Source organism: Neolamprologus brichardi, chromosome 22 (genome assembly GCF_056152115.1).
Source record: "Neolamprologus brichardi isolate AB-2024 chromosome 22, ASM5615211v1, whole genome shotgun sequence".
In the NCBI taxonomy this organism is placed as follows: Eukaryota; Metazoa; Chordata; class Actinopteri; order Cichliformes; family Cichlidae; genus Neolamprologus; species Neolamprologus brichardi.
The window spans coordinates 23,808,147-23,826,443 of record NC_142124.1 but is presented as its reverse complement, the minus strand read 5'-3'; the positions used below and the strand labels follow the sequence as shown (position 1 = coordinate 23,826,443).

The window sequence follows — 18,297 nt, the reverse complement described above, 5'->3', positions numbered from 1 at the left end:
AAGTTAAGGAGTGAAAAAAATAGGAAAGCGGTTGACATAAAGAGGCAAACAAACATGGAAAGGAGGAGAGAACAACGATAAAGCCATTAAGAATTACAGCCAGTGTAAGATGGAAGAGGAAAGACACAAAAGTGCAACTTCTTTTCATTAAAAAACAGCTTTTAGTATAAATTTCAGTGAGTGGCAGTGGAAAAGACAGACATGATAGCGAAGCAAAAACCTCTTCCCCGCAGCTAATTTAACTCTTAAGAAGACAGAGCATTTTCCTGAGAGCAATATTTAAGAAAGACATGCACGATCTGTCTCACTCACAGTTTCTTTTAATATATATTTGAACAGAGTTTATTTTCAGAGTGCAGAGATGCTCACTCCAAAGCTGCAACCCACCCTGTGTGCATAATCAGTGTTGTTGTGTGACTTGGTGTACCAGGGAGGGGTCTGTGCTGAAAGTGGATAACACTTCACAGAGGCTTTAGGAAACACTGGATGGATTTTGTGGCAAATAAAAACAGCCGAATATTAGGCTTAAGCATTATTGGGAAGACTTGTCAAAGCAAACATCATCAAGAGTGAAACCAAAAGACAGAGACAAAAAGGCAGCTGGAGACACTGAGCTATCATCATAATCACATGGGTTCCTGTACCTATTTCTGAGCCTGTGAAACCTGCAATCAGACAGGGGAGGGTGATCGGAGAGAGATGAGATGCAAAGGCAAGGCAGAGATGGCAGAGAACAAAGAGCATGCACAAATGTAATACACACACACACACACACACACACACACACACACACGCACACACACACCCGAGCCTATAGCATGCATATGTAGGCACAAACACAGAGGTAAAAAGCAGAGCTCATTAGAGGTTGAAAGAGTAGCGAAGAAAAGAAAAGGCTGTATATTAAAAATGGATGCAGCTGTGCAACGAGTGTGTGTGCGCGTGTGTGCGTGAATTTGCTTTTGTCGACGTAAATGCACACAGCCTGTCATAAAGTTTCATCTCCCACTGTGTCTCCTGCCGCGCTGCCGCCACATAAAAGGCAGCCGCGCATCCAAACGCTCCACAGAGACACCCCAGACTTTTACATACTGGTGGACTCAAACCGCACACTCACCGGCCCCGCCCTTGATGCTTCCCTGGGGGCCAGACATGGAGAAGACGGAGAGACAGTCGTCATCCTGGGAACATCCGGCCTGGATGGCGCGAACGTAGCTGTGGCTGCGAGTGCGGAACACTCCTGGAAGATCCAGGGCTTCGACAGCTTGAGACTCCACCTCCCCGAACATGGTCCCACACACGGCTTCGAACTGACGGTTTAACGTCTCTCCGAGCTGGAGGATGAGAGTTCCTACATCAATACTTGTCTTACAGATGTCAGATGCACAATTTATATCCCCAAAGAAAGTGTCTGTTGAAAGCTTGTGAACCCATTTTTGTCATTTTCTACACAAATATAACCTATAAAGTTATTGCAGCTTAACACAAGTCGTAAAGAAATTTAATTTAGATTCTAGTCATTGAGGAAATTTCGTTCATGATAAATCTCCTGATGTAAGTCAGATTTTTTCTGTGACATACTTTACAGTCGAGTTAACCTTGTAGGTTGACCTCTCCTTTGGAGGGTAACGGTGGTCTTGAATTGGCGTTTATACACATAATCTGTCAGACTGTGGACTGGATTCATTAATGTGCAAAGCTTCTCAGAAATCACCTTTGTCCCATTCATGATTGATCCCATTTTCATATCATTGACTGAAAATCCCTCATCTAATTTCAGCTTCAAATTATGCTCTTTACGCCCTCACAGACATGCACTATTGGATCGTTTTCCTCAGTAAACGAATGACCAGATCAAATCGAGCTTATCGTTAGCTCGGTGCAGCTCAGGCGACATCCACAACGCCAGCCCACATCAGCTAATGCCTCCACTGATGCCATTCGGAACATTAACATCTCATAAAATATGCACTGTTTCAGCCATCCCACGGTTGAAGACATCTGAAGATGCCTTGCAATTCACCTTCATCCCATCTATGCCTTTCATGCCGTATCTGACGTAATCAACGTCAAATCCATTGTCATCTGTGCCTGCTTTGTTCTGTACTGCAGCCTCGCTGGCTTACGTATTTCATGTTTGCAACCGGAAGGACAGGAAGGTCTCAAAACACATCTCTTAGGTCATATTTATGTAGAAAAACAGGCAATTCTAGGAGCGGTTTACACGCTTCAAAGCCTCACCCTGCTGTTTGTTACCTGTGTGCTGGTCAAAGAGCGGGTGTAGCTACGGGAGCGGGTGTGGGTCTTGGGTGTGGTTCTGGTGTTAGGGTAAGAATCTGTACACTGTTTACACGAGTGCCTGGAATAAACACAAGCATAAATGTTAGTATTGATGCGTTGTTGCGGCTGTAAACACGTCCGCCATTCGCGTTGCTATTTTTATCAAAAAAAATGTTTGCAACACAAACAGCTCACCATTTGGCGAGCCATCAAATAACAATTCACTGCATCATGTGTCATAACTGAGCCAGCTGGAGTCATTTTCCGTGCTGTGACGGTGCATTTCCATGTCAATTAGGGAACCATCATTTTTGTTCATTTTATATGAAAAATAAAATCCAAACATTGCAGCAGCTATTATGATGTTCAAGCAGAGCTACAGTTAAATGTGAAAAGGTTCCCAAGGCTGCCTATGTGAAAGTATTTACTGCATAATGCAAGAACATTAACGTCCTTTTTCGGTTTCTTTCCCTATAAACTGAAATCTTGAGAGGAAGAGAGAGAGGAGAGGAAATCTTTTTACTGATGTTTACCACCAAGCTCTGGAATAATTTAGTTTAATAATTCAGTTTATGGTCTAAAATCTTCATTTGTCTAAATAAATGGTGCTTGAATGTTACTGAAATGCGTCTTTATATATATCTTAAAAGGGTTACTCACTCTGTTTCACACAGAGAGTAAAATCATGTGTACAGAACACAGTGTGCCTCGTCCTAGCTGATGTTTATTGTCCTCTGTGTTCTTTGATTCACCCACTTGTTAAGTGCTTGCTATTAGGGCATTGCTGGGTCACTGAGTTTCTATCTATAATCTCCAGAGTATTTACACGGGCGGAAACAATGATTTGATCGCCCGTTAAATTTGTAAGTCTGCTCACTTACAAAGAAATGAACAGTCTCTCATTTTTATGGTTGCTTCGTTTGAATGAAGAAAGACAGAACATCAACCAAAAAGTATTTGATCACCAATCAAAACATGACTTAGTACTTGGTGGAGAAACTCTTGTTGGCCAGCACAGCAGTGAGATGTTGTAGTTGGTCACCAGGTTTGCACACAGCTCAGGATTTTGGTTCACTCGTCTTTAAAGAAACTCCAAATCAAAGCTCTGCAGATTTTCTATACGACTGAGGTCTGAAGAGTCGCGAGACCACTCCATGGCATCAATGTGCTTCTTCTTTAGCCACTCCTTTGTTTTGGGTCATTGTCATGCTTGAAGACCCATCCATGACCTATCGTCAGTGTTCTGGCTGAAGAAAGGAGGTTCTTGTCCAAGGTTTCATGGTACATGGCCCCATACATTGAGTCTCAATAGGACTACCTGTATCAATAAAGGCCAAATAAAGTAAAAAAAAAATCTACTGCCCCCTCAATGAGCTGATGCCAAATGATGATGACGCCAAAGAGTTTGATTTCGGTTTCAGCTGACCACGGCACTCTCTCCTAAGTCTTCTCTGAGTCATGTTCACTTACAAATTTAAGACGGGCCTGTTCCTTTGCCCTCTCGAGCAGGGGCACCTTGTGACTGTGGTCTCAGCTGCCTTCACGCCATTAACATCCTCCACCTGTGTGGTTTTGTCCTGATCCACAACCTTTCTCATGATCATCCTCACCCCATGAGGCAAGCTCTTACATGGAGCTTCAGACAGAATCTGATTGATGGTCATTTTATATTTCTTCCATTTCCAAATAATGGCACCAGCAGTTGTCACCATCCTGACATGCTTATTGTGGATGGTCCCGTAGCAGGTCTAAAATCTTGTCTCTGACGTGCTTTGACAGCTCCTTGGTCTTCCCCGTGGTGGTGGGGAAGTTGGAATTTAAGAAATTGATTCTACGGAGAGGTTTGTTTTAGACATATAACAAGCTGAGAACAGGCATATCGGTAATGATTGATTAATCGTAATCTATTCGACACAAGCATAAACACAGACTTCAAATATTTATTTGACTCATTAACATGCATTTCAGTTCATAAAGTTTATGTAACGTGTTTTTTTCTGGATTTTTGTCTGATATTCTGTCTCTCTCCATTAAAATGAAACCACCATAAAATTAAAGACTGTTGGTTTATTTGTACGTGAACAAACTTACAAATTGAACAGGGATCAATCTTCCCTCGCTGTACTCTCCTTTATTTACTTTAACTACACAGACATGAATTTTCTGAGTCTGAAAGGATCTTTTGAAATTAATAGTTATCCCAAAATGTGTTTGTAAACATCGGATTTTTATCATGTTACAAACTGAAAATAAAGATTTTGGAAAGCAGGGTTTTTCTAAGGAGGGAGACTTAGACTGTTTAAAAGATATTATGAAGCCATGAGAAGAAATTATCCAATGGTTTTGTATTTTCACCCACACTGTGGAAAATAATGTTGTCCGCATTTAAAGAGTGAGCCTTAAAGGCACAATCAAACAGTGTTGTGTGTTTAAGCTGCAACCTCTTATAAAGTTATGGAAAAGGAATGAATTCTAAATGCAAACCAAAAAAAAGCTGTAAAGTAACATAATGCAGAAATCCTCCTGTGGGGAAATGTTCGCATAAACAGCAACCATCCAAACTAGGACTAACTTGCTATTTTGTTTTTCTGCATTTTGTTCCAGGTTGTTGTTTTTTTTCTCCCTTTGTCATCCCAGTGCTGTCTGTTTCTGTATTTTATTGTTTACTTCTGTGACATCTGTGCAATTCCTATTTGATATGCTATGCTGCTTTTGCACTGCTTAAAAAAAAGACAACCAAACTAAACCAAATAAACTTGTTTTTTTACGGTTTTTGAAAGCAGAGAGTTGAGTCGAGGGTAAATACAAGTATTTCAGCATGAATATAAAAGCTGAATTTGTGCCATCTGACCTTTGATCCATGCTGATAGATCGTCTGAAGGCTTCCCTCTGGGCAATCAGCGTGGACTTGGGTGAGGCTTTGGGACTCGTGTCCGAGTCGGCGCTGTCATCGTCGCCCATGGCTTTGATGTAGCTGCCACTCCGCATGCGACGGCAAGGGATCTCCCCTCCGCTGTCAGCTGCTCCGCCACCGCTATAACCACCACCCCAGTCTTCTGAAGGGACCTGAGGCACATCCACATCCACCCAAACATTCACATGGTCACCATAACTGACCAACTTGTACTGATCTGAAATTGCAAAAGGTAGCGAGTAAAAATGTAACAACCATGTGGGACCAACATGGTTTTAGTAGGTTAAACAGTTAAATGCGTTAAACGTAAGTATGCATTCCTCTTCTACACCCACTGTTAAGGGAAAAGGAATTAGTCATGATGTGAATTAATCAACACCGAGATATTGAAGATGTTTTTCACCGCACTGTTTGCAGTTTCTTCTCAATATCTGCTGTCAAGATCCGAAGGCTTCTCAAAACAGAAATATATTTCTTAATCGAAAAATATTTCACACCTCGAATGGTAAAAGGTTTATTTAGCAGCACAGTTCTGGCCCACGTGCACACAGCGTTGGGTTGGAGGGCAAACACAACCGAAAAGCACTCGTGCACACACGCTCACATGCACATGTATGCATACACGAGTAATGGTGCAAGAGAAAGAGAGAATAGGATGAAGGGACTTACAGAGAGAGAGAAAGTCTGACAGCTGGAAAAACACTGACGCAGAGAAGGAAAAACAACGTAAGCCCAAAAGCCGACAGACGGAGAGCAAATAAATAAAAACAGAGAAAAACAGGTAGACAAGAGAGAGAGGGCAGCAGACAGGAGTGGCGACACGAAGTGGGAGAAAGACATGAACGTGGTGGCAAAAACACGAAACAGAAGACGCAATTTAACAGATGAGCAAATGATTCTGATGGGAAAACAACACACACAGCAGTGCAGTCAAGATAAGAAACTAAAGACAACACAAAGAGAAATATAAAGAATCAATGAAATTAACCCCAAGAATTACGCTGACATGTTCTCACAGTGGCCCTAATGTAAAATACATGAAGGCGTTAGCACACCCAGGAAGAGATCACAGAGTGTCAGTGAAGTTTTGCAAATTCAGCAATTACAGGCAACCATTCAGTGAGTGGGTATCATGTGGAACTACTCCAAAGTTGGGAAGCGATGTCAAGCATGAAACACATCACATATCTGAGTTTTTTTTACGCTTCGAAAATGACCTTTTGTTTACTTTGAAGAAATAAGACAACATAAAACAACACATTAAAAAAATTCTAATCAAACAACCTCAGCTAACTGATTAGCATTGAGATTCAGTCTGGAGCTGCTTTATTGGTCTCAAATTACACAAAGCATGAAAGATGTCTTGACTGGTATTTTCTCAGCTAGTTTCTAAATGTGTGTTGTGCTGAAACGAGGCACATGCTAAATGCTAAAGTAGCATTTGGCCAGTCTTTGGATCAACAACCTAAAACAAAGAACTACAGGAGGCTAATAATGGCACTATATGCTTAGACACCACTCTACATTAAATTATTCATTATTCCACAGTACGTCTTTTGTCCCATCTCCCTCCTCTCACCCACTAATGCCACTAATGGCTGCTTCTGCCTAAGCCTGGTTCTGCCAGGCTGTTATAAGCAAGTTTTTTCTTCCCACTGTCGCCAAGTGCTTGATCATAGTGCGTCATCTGATTGTTTTCTCCGTATTACTGTAGCGTCTTTACCTTACAATATAAAGCCTTTTGAAGCAACTGCTGTTTTGATTTGGCACTATATAAATAAAATAAAATTAAAGTGAATAAATAACCAGATAATCAGACATTTGGATATCCAAATATCTAGTACAGAGAGAGTTTTGGTGACAATGGGCTGATCTTTGTTTATCCTTCAGCGCCACGTCAGGAGCTGTGCACAGGTTGAAGGAGGAAACTAACAACAATGGCTCAACACTTATAAATTACATAAAACATAAATTTTCATGACCATAAAAGACAGCACAATGTAGTAAAGTTTATATTTATGGTCCAATTATTATACTTCAATATACTAATTAATGAATAACTCGTTATATGTATAGACTATTATGTATTTACTTTGTTAGGAAAGTCTAAAGACTAACTTGATGTTGCCTTACACATAAAAAATATAATTACAGGACTCCTGATCGCAGTGCTGAAGACAGCGTAGCACCAGTGTTCGGTAACAGTCAAAACCCAGAACTGATCTGAAAAATCTCAGTAGAGCTGATGAGAAATGCAGAATTAGGTGATGAGGTCACAGGGGTATTTCTCGCCACGAGTGACCCCTTATGTTGACAAGCGCAGCTTTAATTAGCATCATAGCTCGTGAGTATAGCTGTTAACCTTGCACGTAACATGCTACTATTGTGGAGGACCACTCACTTTGATATGTGTGTTTATATATGTGTGTGTTCACTCTTTCCCAGTATGAGGAGAGTTTTCCACCATCCACACGCTAACAGCAGCTGTTTTGGCTGAAGGACCTCTCAGCCTTTCATTTTAGTTTTCATTTTTTTGTAAATGCTGTCAGGTGCAGCTTCATATACGAGCATGTGACCAACACCTGCACCCAGACACACACACAGCCAAGGCCCCGGGGTCTGGCATCCAGCTGAGTGTGTGTTTTTAAGGTCATCACTTAAAAGATGATTCAGCCTAATCTCGTGATCCCCGTGGCCGTCCACTATCTCTCTCATTTCCTCAAACGCCCCTTTCTCTCCTCTTCTTGCTTTGCCCCTTGGCTACCATCACCTCTTTTATCTCTTTTCTATCCCTGAGCTTGCTGTACCGTCTCTAGGTCCCTCTGCATTCGTCTTTTCTAACACTCTTTGTCCCTTTGCTCTTCTTTTCATTCCTTTTACTCCATATTCAGCTTTTTTTTCCCCTCGGCCCTCTTTTCTTTTTTAATCATTTCATATCTATCACACACAGGCTGAGGGGAAGGTGAGAGGCTCAGGGAACGGAGAGCATCAGGTTCTGATGCCACACATCGTGATTGGTGTTGACGCCATCCCTTTGCCTCTGACCGTAGACTTGCGAAGATTCACTTACATTTATTGCTAGTCGGTCCTGACTCTTTGCAGGAAACCTGTGTAAGTATTAGCTTGTATGTACATGTTTGCATTTTTTTTACACATGGAAATAACATACAGCAGGTAGACTGACCCTGCAACGAGAGAGGGACTGCTGTAGCATACTTGAACTGATTTAAAACTGACCATGTGTTTTATGTTTCCAGGTGCTACAAAAACTACTTAGTCAGCGCTTTGCAGAGCTTTTTTCTTAATGTGAACGAACCTACATTTAGCTCTTCACTTTTGACTGTTTGCATAAATCCAGCAGATGTAGAGCCAATTTATATTCAGTCATAACATGGAGAAATTCGAAGTTTAATCTAGTGTGGAGGAGAGAGGAGGATGAAAGCGAGGCTGTCGATTTATTGACTGACCTAGGTCCTGACCCTCACCTACAGCTACAGGTAGTGACCAAAAGAATAAGTTGGACTAGAAAGAAAAATCATTATAATGATCTTTCTTTCTAGTCCAACTTGTTATTCACGTATAATAAAAATGGAATTAAAAAAAAAAAGAAAGATCATGTTTCTCACATTGTGGCTGCTCAATTTCATTGGAATTAAATGCAGAACTGAATTTAAAATCCTTCTCTTCACATCCAAAGTTCTGAAAGATCAGCACCCATCGTATCTTAAACACCTCATATTACAATATTACCCCAATAGAGGACTTTGCTGTCACAGTTCAAGCTTACTTGTGGTTGCTAGAGTTTCCAAAATATGAAATAGTACTCCTCAGCCTCTTTGAGGATTTTCAGAAATCAGGTCATTGAGAATCGAACTTGTCAGAGATTTTTAGTAGTTGCACCTATAGTATGAATTTCATAATCCTACGACAGCTCATTCTTGAGTTATCACATTCACAAAATTGGGTGTCCACGCCACTTGCCTGCACGGCAGGGTGACGACAATAGCCCATCAGCCTTTTACGGCTTAGGGGTAGAAATGTGCAGCTGAGCTATCAGCTATACTATATGGATAGAAGTACAGTGCCACCTAAATATCACACCATAGGAGCTGCTCAGCCATGGAAACCATGCTGTGAAACACCCGACACACTGTGTTTGTGCTGATGTTCATGTAAGAGGAAGTCTGGAGCTCTGCAGTTAGTGAGTTAGGAGAATGTTGGCAAACTTGATACACTTTGTGTCGACCGCGCTCTGGTCTGACTCACTTGGTTGAATTGCTGTGGTTTCACCCACAAATATACTAATTACAGTTGATTGTGGAATACCTAGGAGGGAAGATATTTCACAAAGTGGTTTATTACAGTGCTGGCATCCTGTTGAAGCACCACAATCAAATTCAATTAGCACTTTAGAAACTTTCACAAATGTTTGTAAAGGCAGGGTGCTTGGTTTTCCAGACCTGTGGAAATGGAATTTCTTTTTTCGGCTTCTCTTTTATGTCGCCACAGCAGATCATCTCCCACCATCTCGGCCTGTCCCTTGCACTCTCTTTCTTCATGCCAACACTCTGCATGTCTTTCTTCAGTAGAGCACTTCTGTGCATATAGTGACTCAGACCCCTCTGTTGTTGATCCAGCTTCCACTTTGGGTACTTTTAAGATTAGGCCTGAAACTCTCCGATTTTGATAAACTTAATGTTGGTACTATATTGGTTGATCCTGAAACACTTGTATCCGAATTTTCAATAACTTTGTGTCTACTCTCTTCTTTCCCCTCACTCCCACAGGGAAGGGGACGCAGATGGCTGGCCCTCCCTTAGCTGTGGATGGTCTCTTCCTGTTAAAAAGCAGTTCTTCCTCCTCTTCATGGCTAAGTGCTCATTCACAGGGGATCGTCTGATGGTTGTTATTCTCTTACTAATATTGCAGAGTCTTTACCTTACAATATAAATTATTTGCCAGTCTCTTATTACAAGTGCCACCTTTAATACACAAGTGATAGAGTTTAAAGGCAGCTGTTGGGTGTATGATATCTGCTCTTGCTTTCTCAGGCAGTTTCAATTTGGAGTTGTTGCACCTGTGCGGCTGTTAGTCCTGACATTTCATCCGGGTGAAACAGACCTGAACAGCTTTATATCTGCAGCTCCAGTGAGCTGTCTGCTCTGAAGCCGTGGATCAATCTGGCCTGTCCTGGCACATCTAAGCCGGGCACAAAATTCACTCAACACACTGTCTCTGCGCGCCTCCCCAAACCACCGGTGACACCTGGAGATACGATTAAAGCTGCAGCAGGGGAAGTTCATTTCGTGTCCTAAGGTGAGAATGTGATGGTAGCCTAAAGCACGGGGTAAATTGTGTGGGGTTTGTCCTCAGAAAAGCACGAGCACACAGACGACCCTGCTCTCTCTGTCTCCTCTATCAGCAGACCTCAGCTGTGTCTAAAGGATGAGAGTTGGAAAAACACCAGGGACTCCTGTGGCTACCTGCTGTTTCCGTAGAAACACAGCCTGCATGGCAGCTCTACCTCAACACAGCTGGAGGTTTCTGAGCTCGTGCTTGTTTTTGTGTGTCTGTGTGCGTGCGTGTGCTTTCTGAGATGCCACTGTAACAGCCAATAACAGTCTTTAATTAACCTTTTCTGCCGTTTTAGGAGATAAAATGAGTGAACGGGTTCTCTGAAAATTGCACGCGGCAGATTCAAGCTACAGCGTGTTGACAGGAGGCAGGTAAGCGACTGTTGTAAGGGACAGGTAAATAACACGGTTTGTGAAGATGATTATTGTTTTCTGACTCACAGCAAAATGCCAGGAGAGTCCATCTGGCCTCTTAGGCAGACATTTAACCAAGAAAAATCTATACTTTCCACTTGATTTTTTTGAAACTTTTATTTAAGAAAAAGGGTTTTTTATGCTTTTGAAAAATTCTTGTTAATTTCCCGATTAATCCAAAGGCTTTACCACAAGGATCTTACCCATCTTTGTTTGTATTTTCTTCTTCTATTTTTTTTAAACAAAAATTGGCTGTGTTGCTATTAAAGGTTTGTTTCTATAGCAGGAAGATGAAATTTTGAGTAACTGAATACCTTTACTTGTGTATTCAACTGGAAAAACCAGGGTCTAAACCAAAATTGTAGGGACAATGGTTGCTTTTCTTTCCTTGAAACAATTAACCTTTGGAGGGACAAAGCCTAAATTAAAATCAATGGGTATTTTACTTCCCCAGCAGTCATCGCTCAGTGGGTAAAACTTTAGAAACTTAAGGATGGGCTTGTAGACCTAAACTTTTCTGATTGGCCACTTGAGCAATCAGAAAAGCTCTACAAAGCAGTATGTCTTTGTCGTCTTTGACAAAGACAAAGATGACAAAGACATCTTACTTTAAGAGGTATCAGAGAGATTGCTGGTTACTATTTTCACACATACACTGTGCACTCACTACTAGATGCAATAAAAAAAAAACAAAAAAAAAACTAGTGCTCTGCAGTGAGAAAACTGTTATTATTTTCTATGTTATATTTTTTCAGCTCTGCACCTTCCTCACATGGTGGTGAGGTAGTGTCTGCACTTTTTCCTATTTTTTGTAAACGTTTAGCCAATTAGCACATTAAAGCATAAGCTATAACTGGATAGCCTATAGGTCAAATTTCAGTCTGGTGGTCAATAAGGAGAAAGACAGAAGACAGATTGCCTATAGGAGAAATGTCAACTTAGCACGTCGGCAAGTGTAAACTGTCAGCATCCGACAGAGCCTACAGTCCTGCCTCCTGGGGAAGATCTTGGTTGTGGTGTAGCAGTGCTAACACTATTAGACCAGGGAAATCTGGAAGTTGGCTTCACTCTCTGACATTGTTTGTGGAAGAAACGTGTGTACTATATTTAACAATTTCCTATAGTTAAAGCTATTTGATGTTCGCCAGAGAAATGCAGGTGAAACTAAATTGTTTGTCACTTATCACCACTGAACCTTGGAACCTTCTGGCAGACTGAGTTTTAACTTTAAAGACATCAAATACTCCAAAGAATGCCAGGGGGAGATGCCAATCATGGCAGCATGGTTTCCGTTTATTTATATTAAATCATGTGTTTCATACCTTAAATCATATCTATTGGGGCGTCCAGAACATAACATAAAAGCAGTAATTAAAAAAACAAAACAAAAGGAATACAGGGTGTACTTGTACTGTATATTCTTTGCCTGTGGCAAATTGTTGCCTTGATCTCGTGGACGTGATAATCCATCCATGGAGAATGTAAATGTCCAAGGCTGTCAGATCACTAAATCATCTTTAACCTGCCAGCTTCCAAATACAAAGTCTGTATGACGTCCAATTGAGACAATTTACACAAAAAGCTGGAGGTAGTTTATGCAGTTTTGATGAATTCACAGCGAGTAAGTGGTAAGCAACACCCTCACTTAAATCAAAGTTTTTCCAGTACTGACATGTGTGTGTGCTACATGTGTTTTTTTCTGATTGTTTCACAGCACTTATGTTCTAAAGCACAGCTATACAAGCCCATACTTCCCCACAAGCCTGTGAAGAAGGCACTGCAATGACAGATTTTGTGTTATAACTGAAGAGCAGGCTTCATCTTGTCTAGATGCCCTGCGTCTGTGTGTCTGTACTGGCTGTCAAATATACACATGGAGATGCAACACAGACTGAGAGCAGAGGCAGAAGATGTGAGATGGTCGACACGTTTTTATAAAGTCCCGTACACAATGATAGTTGTCGTTATGGCAGCGGACTAATTAGCCTAATCTTCAAGGGTCTGAGACAGTGGAAACAGAAAAACAAAAGTTCAAGACAATCTTTTCATTCCTTAAAAAGAAGTTTGTTTTTTTTTTGCTTAACACCAAACCACATATATATTTGATTACACATTTGCTGATATGTAGGGACAGACACACCTGGAGATAGTGGAAGGTCCTCTCCTTGAGCTTGCTCTCAATGGGCACCAGGGCTTTGTCATAGGCTCCTCCTCTGGTAGAAGGATACACCTCTCTAGCCTGACTCACTGTCATGGCTGACCAGGTGCTCCTCTTCAGGGAGTGACCGTGATGCCCGTGCTGTCCTCCTCCTCCCTCACTCCCCACCAGAGCCATTGTTGTGCAGGCCATGCACTCCCCAGACCCCGGTCCGCCGCCTCGTTCCTTGGGCTTCTTCATGGTGAGCTCCTGAATGGCAGCATCCAGGCTCTCATGTCCTCTGGGATACCCCGGTCTACCCCCACCTACCAAGTAGCTGCTGTCACTGTCGAGGTTGTCATCGGAGCTCCACCAGCCCGCTGTCCGGCTGCGATGGCGTCTGCCTGACTCATGCCGCGAGTCTCCACTCTTGCTACGTTCTCGAGACTTGTTCCTCCTGGTGGAGCGAGACTGGTGGCCTGAGTAGTGGCCCTCCTCCCCTCCACTCCTGTGGCCCCCACCTCTCTCGCTCCGGTAGTCCCCTCCTCCCCTTGTACCGTTGTATTCCCGTTTGGATGGCGCCTCCAGGGAATGGGACTTGGCAAAGAGGCGCTGCACCGAATTGACCAAGTGGCGTATGCGCGAAGGGCTCTCACTGCGTTGCTCAGCACCCCCACTGGCAGTGCGCTGGTATTGCAGGGTGTGGAAGCCATCATGATGGAAGGGCACCTGCTTCTCGAACTGGTCCATCATGTTTGAGGGCATGCGGTGCATCTTCCCCCCGTGGCCTGAGGATAGGCACTCTTCACAAGAGTCAAATGACTGGAGAGGTGGGTGCTGGTTGGGGTGGGAGCGGGGAAAGGTGCCTCCTCCAGAGTGACTATGGGAGTGTGAGCGGGAGTGGTGCCTCTCCAGCGCCAGGGCCTCAACCGGACCTCCCCCAGGGTAAAAGTGGCCATCGCTGTGACCGTGGTAGTAGTCTCTGCCTGGACCGTCACAGTCATCAGGCGTGCAGTGACAGGGACCTCCTCCACCACCACCCGAGGAATGCTGAGACATGCTCCGGCTGACATGGTACCCTTTCATAGGCGCCGGGGCATGGTGTGCCGTCCGGGCCGAAAGGGGGCGCTGTGGACGTGACAGGGCTGCACCTCACTCACCTGGTGAGAAAAACAAGAAATAATGTGAAGACATTTTATTTAAGTGTAGCAAAGGAACAACGATTGCAATGTTGTAGACTGTTTGGATAAGAGTTATTTTTTTTGTCTAATTAAGCCTCTCATACCTGTGAGAAAGGACTAAGACCTCAAAGGGATGTTTTTTTTTTTATAAAACTTTGAGTACAGGTATAAGGTAAGATTAGAGGCTCACATATGGGAGGTGCAGCGATGGGACATTTGTGGTAGGAAGTAGATTTTGTTGATTGATGTCAGGATTATTTTCTTTCTTCTTTTCTTCTTTTTAATGCGTGAATTGAAAGTGAAAACAATACATAGCTTTTTTTCTGATTAACATTTTTATTGATGTTACACTTCATTTTTTACCTAACCAAAGACAAAACAGAGCAAACGCGAACATTCATCCCGCGGCTGCAATAAGCGGCCGGAGACAGCTTTCCTCTTCTTATTCATCTCTAAGACTGCAGGGCGGATAAATCACGAATATTAGCCTTTCTTTCTCTCTCAGCGTGTATCTTCAGTTGTTCTTCTCCCTCTATCTAAAAGCTTTTGCTCCTCTTTGACATTTATCGTTTTATTCATCTGCCCAGCGCTCCGTGTTGTCTGTCGTTTTCTCCATCCAGGCCTGCAGGGAGTCTTTGAGCATCCCTGTGATTTAAAGCCGAGGAAAACAGGTTGTATATTGATTACCTGCATCCGAATGCAAAGGAGCTAGAGAGTGGCTGCAAGCATCCAAGCATACTGCAGAGGGATTTTGGCAGATGATTACCAAATGAACAGCAACATGATATCCATGGGACTAGGTGAAAACCAACCCTACTGTTGCCTCGAGAGGATGAAAGTGTAGTGGGATGATGGGATCCTCTCCACAAAGCTAATGCAGGACCTGAAACTAGTGTACCTTGTCAAGCAGCAGTAAAACCTAAGTAAAAGTAAACAGAATGTAAACAGGATGAGGGCTATCTCTGGGTTTCCTTTCTCCTCATGACACGGATAACAACTGAGATTACATTCCAAATGTGGTAATCATGTATTTCATTGGACTGGCATTAATTGCTGCTGGTGTAATCACATCCTCTATTAACCACTTCTCCACTAACTATATAATGAATCACGGGCACACAGCCTGTTCATAATGCACACGAGCATTTGCCATCATTTCTAAATTTGATTAAATTGAGATTGAATTACTCGATGCGAGCCAATATCGAGCTGCTCGGCTGGATGGGATTCACTGAGCTCCTGCGAGTGTATTTGCACTTGTGTTTGCTGGCTTTCACGCTGAGATGAGAGATAGGGGACAGATGCTGGGATAATCATTAAATAGAGCGTGGCCTGTTTGCCTTGATTGGCTGAATGAGAGCTGCCACCCAGAAAGCTCACCCACATCTAGCCGTGTCATTGGTGTGGCCGTGACGACGGGCCTCTCCAAGTCAGTGTCCAACCATGGACAGATTTTAGACAGTTGTGCCACCTGGGCGGACTGAGCCACCTCTCATTAACTCTGTGGCTTTATGATCATTTCACTGCCAAAAAATAAAACCTGTAAGCATTTTCCTTTTTTACAAGGTATAAGCAGTGCACAATTCCTACGGGGAAATGTAACAATGCTGCCATTACTGTGCAATACTCTGCATGTTGCAGTGAAAACAACAAAAGCCCAGAAGCTAATAATGACAGTAAAGTCAGAAGCTGTGACATTATGAATTATTATCATCTTCCTTTTGTCGTTCTATCCCGCATTCCATGGTTGTGTGTTTGTGTTGCTTCCAGCAGGAGTGTTTTGATGTTTTTTAAAAATCAGGTGGCAAATGGTGACCCCTTAAAAATACTTGAAAATTCTGATAGTGGGTAGATCTTGTGTCTCCATAAACATGAATTAGAAGATGGGACTGCCCTATGACAACACAGTAGTACAGGCACGTGCGGGGGGGGGGGGGGGGGGGGGGTAGAGGGGCTTGAGCACCCGCCCCTTTCCTGATGGGTGCCCAAAGTGCCCTTTTGTTGAGGCAACTTTTTAAAAAAAATTTTTTTTTAATGTGTGTGTGCGTGCGGAGTCCTGTCTGGGCCCCTCAACAATAATATTTAACTATTAATCACAGTTTTGCTAAATAAAAGGATCTGGCTTGCATCAGTCACATGATCACATTTAACCAATGATCGCCCTTGACGGCAGAACTCGCTGGTTACGAGCCGGGAACGAGCTCACAAAGAGCACGCGCATTTTTTGCGGTCCGGAGCTGTAGGAGAAACACAAGTTAACTCAGAGACACAGACTGATGCGACAAAACCAGTAAGTAGGTGTACAGCGTACACTGTAGTGTATAGCACACAGGAGTATTAGCTTATTACGTATACGTTGGTAAGCTGTCTTGTGGCAACTAACGCACTGAAACAAACGAGCGTGCTGTGTGTGCAACAGCGCGACAAACATTACCTGTCCTTTTATTAACTGCACAAGTAGCGCTGGTCATAGCTGCTGGCTCACTGGGTAAGGCTGTCATGGGTCTGTAGCTCTGTCACCGTTTTAGGGAACATATTTAGTTTTAAAGTAAGTTACAGGGCTTTTCCTGCCTTTCTGGAGGGATTATATTTCACTAAAAAACGATCTAATATGCATGTCCACATAATTATGCATTATTATAATATATTAAAAAACATACGCTGTATTTTAAAGAACATACATTAAGAAGCAGATTATATTAGATTTACATTTTAAATAAGACAAAATTTGGATTTTACAGCAGTAAAATTATTGTATCTCTACAGTTTAAAAATGTAATAAGCTTTCTCCCTGCAAGGAGTGGATAGTGAAACAAATGGAATCATCATAAATACATTGTTTCATATTTATTACTTCCCCCTCCTCATTGCTTTATTATTGTAGCTCTAGTAATAAATAATAATGTAAGGATTCTGGATCAGCACCATGATGCCCATAGTATATACAGTATTCTGAAGAAGGTCTAAAATGTCACTGTGTGTGCGTGCATGTGTTTGTTTTATGTATATGGATTTTTTTTATATTATTACTCATGATATAACATTGTCCAGACATGGCTGGTAAGGACATGAGGAGGAAACAGTAGGAGCTGTGTGAGGCTACTAAAGGCAGTGCTATAACATTTTTCTGTCATCATTTTATTATAGATTAAGTACAAGAGTTGTTAGGTGTGGATAATTAGATTATAGTTTATTGCAATAGCAAGTTGTGCCTTGTTCTCAGATAGACAGCAAGTGGAGAGTGATATATGAAAAGATGGGATGGATGGAAGAAGAGAAGCAAAGAGTGATTCACAGGCAGAGCCTAAATTATTTCTCACAGTTTTTTGTTGCCTTATGGTTCCAAGCGCTGTCACCAATCTTTGCATTTTGTTATTATCTCATGATACTTGTTTAATCAGCTACCATCTCTCCTATGGACTTTTTAATGTCTACAGTCTCAAATCAACACAGCCCTGCCCTTCCCATATTAGATTCTTGATTAATGTGTGTTGCTGTTATTCAGCCTGGTTCAATGTGCCCCTTTTTAACTTTGAGCACCCGCCCCTTTAAACCTCTCTGCACGGCCCTGCAGTAGTAATGCTGAAGCACAAGATTTAACCTCAAGGTAATGGAGCTGACAAAATACACTCTGGTTATGTTAATTTCTAGTCTTTCAGCTACACTAGTAATAAAAAAAAAAGTGGTGTTTGGATCCCATTATTAACACAAACATTTCAGTCCAAACCGATATAGTTTGGATTATTCGACATTATATAACCACAGTTAAAAAGATTAATCGAGAAGGAGAACTACTAATACTACTATACAGTCAAGATAGTATCCATCTTGGTTGAACAATGGGACGGTCTAAGGAGCTCAGTGAACATTTAAGAAGGAGAATGATAGACTCACATAAGCTTGTAAGGTCTCTTGGAGTGATTTCTAAACAACTGCAGATTCCAGGATTATCATTACAAGCAATTCTATGTAGGTACAAGTTATTCAGATATATCCCCAGTCTGCCAAGGACTGGAA

At 42.2% G+C, this 18,297-nt stretch overlaps 1 protein-coding gene across 1 annotated transcript in view; it reads right to left on the bottom strand.

Moving 5' to 3' along the window:
- The window catches only part of dlgap3 (discs, large (Drosophila) homolog-associated protein 3), a 153,255-nt gene that overhangs the window by 12,948 nt on the left and 122,010 nt on the right, over positions 1–18,297 (bottom strand). The window contains exons 3-6 of the mRNA XM_006795175.3: positions 13,103–14,259; positions 5,132–5,346; positions 2,257–2,359; positions 1,118–1,334 (exon numbers count right to left, since the gene is read on the bottom strand). Of these exons, the coding sequence (XP_006795238.1) occupies positions 1,118–1,334; positions 2,257–2,359; positions 5,132–5,346; positions 13,103–14,185 (1,618 nt within the window). The 5' untranslated portion in view covers positions 14,186–14,259. The remainder of the gene's footprint in view (positions 1–1,117; positions 1,335–2,256; positions 2,360–5,131; positions 5,347–13,102; positions 14,260–18,297) is intronic.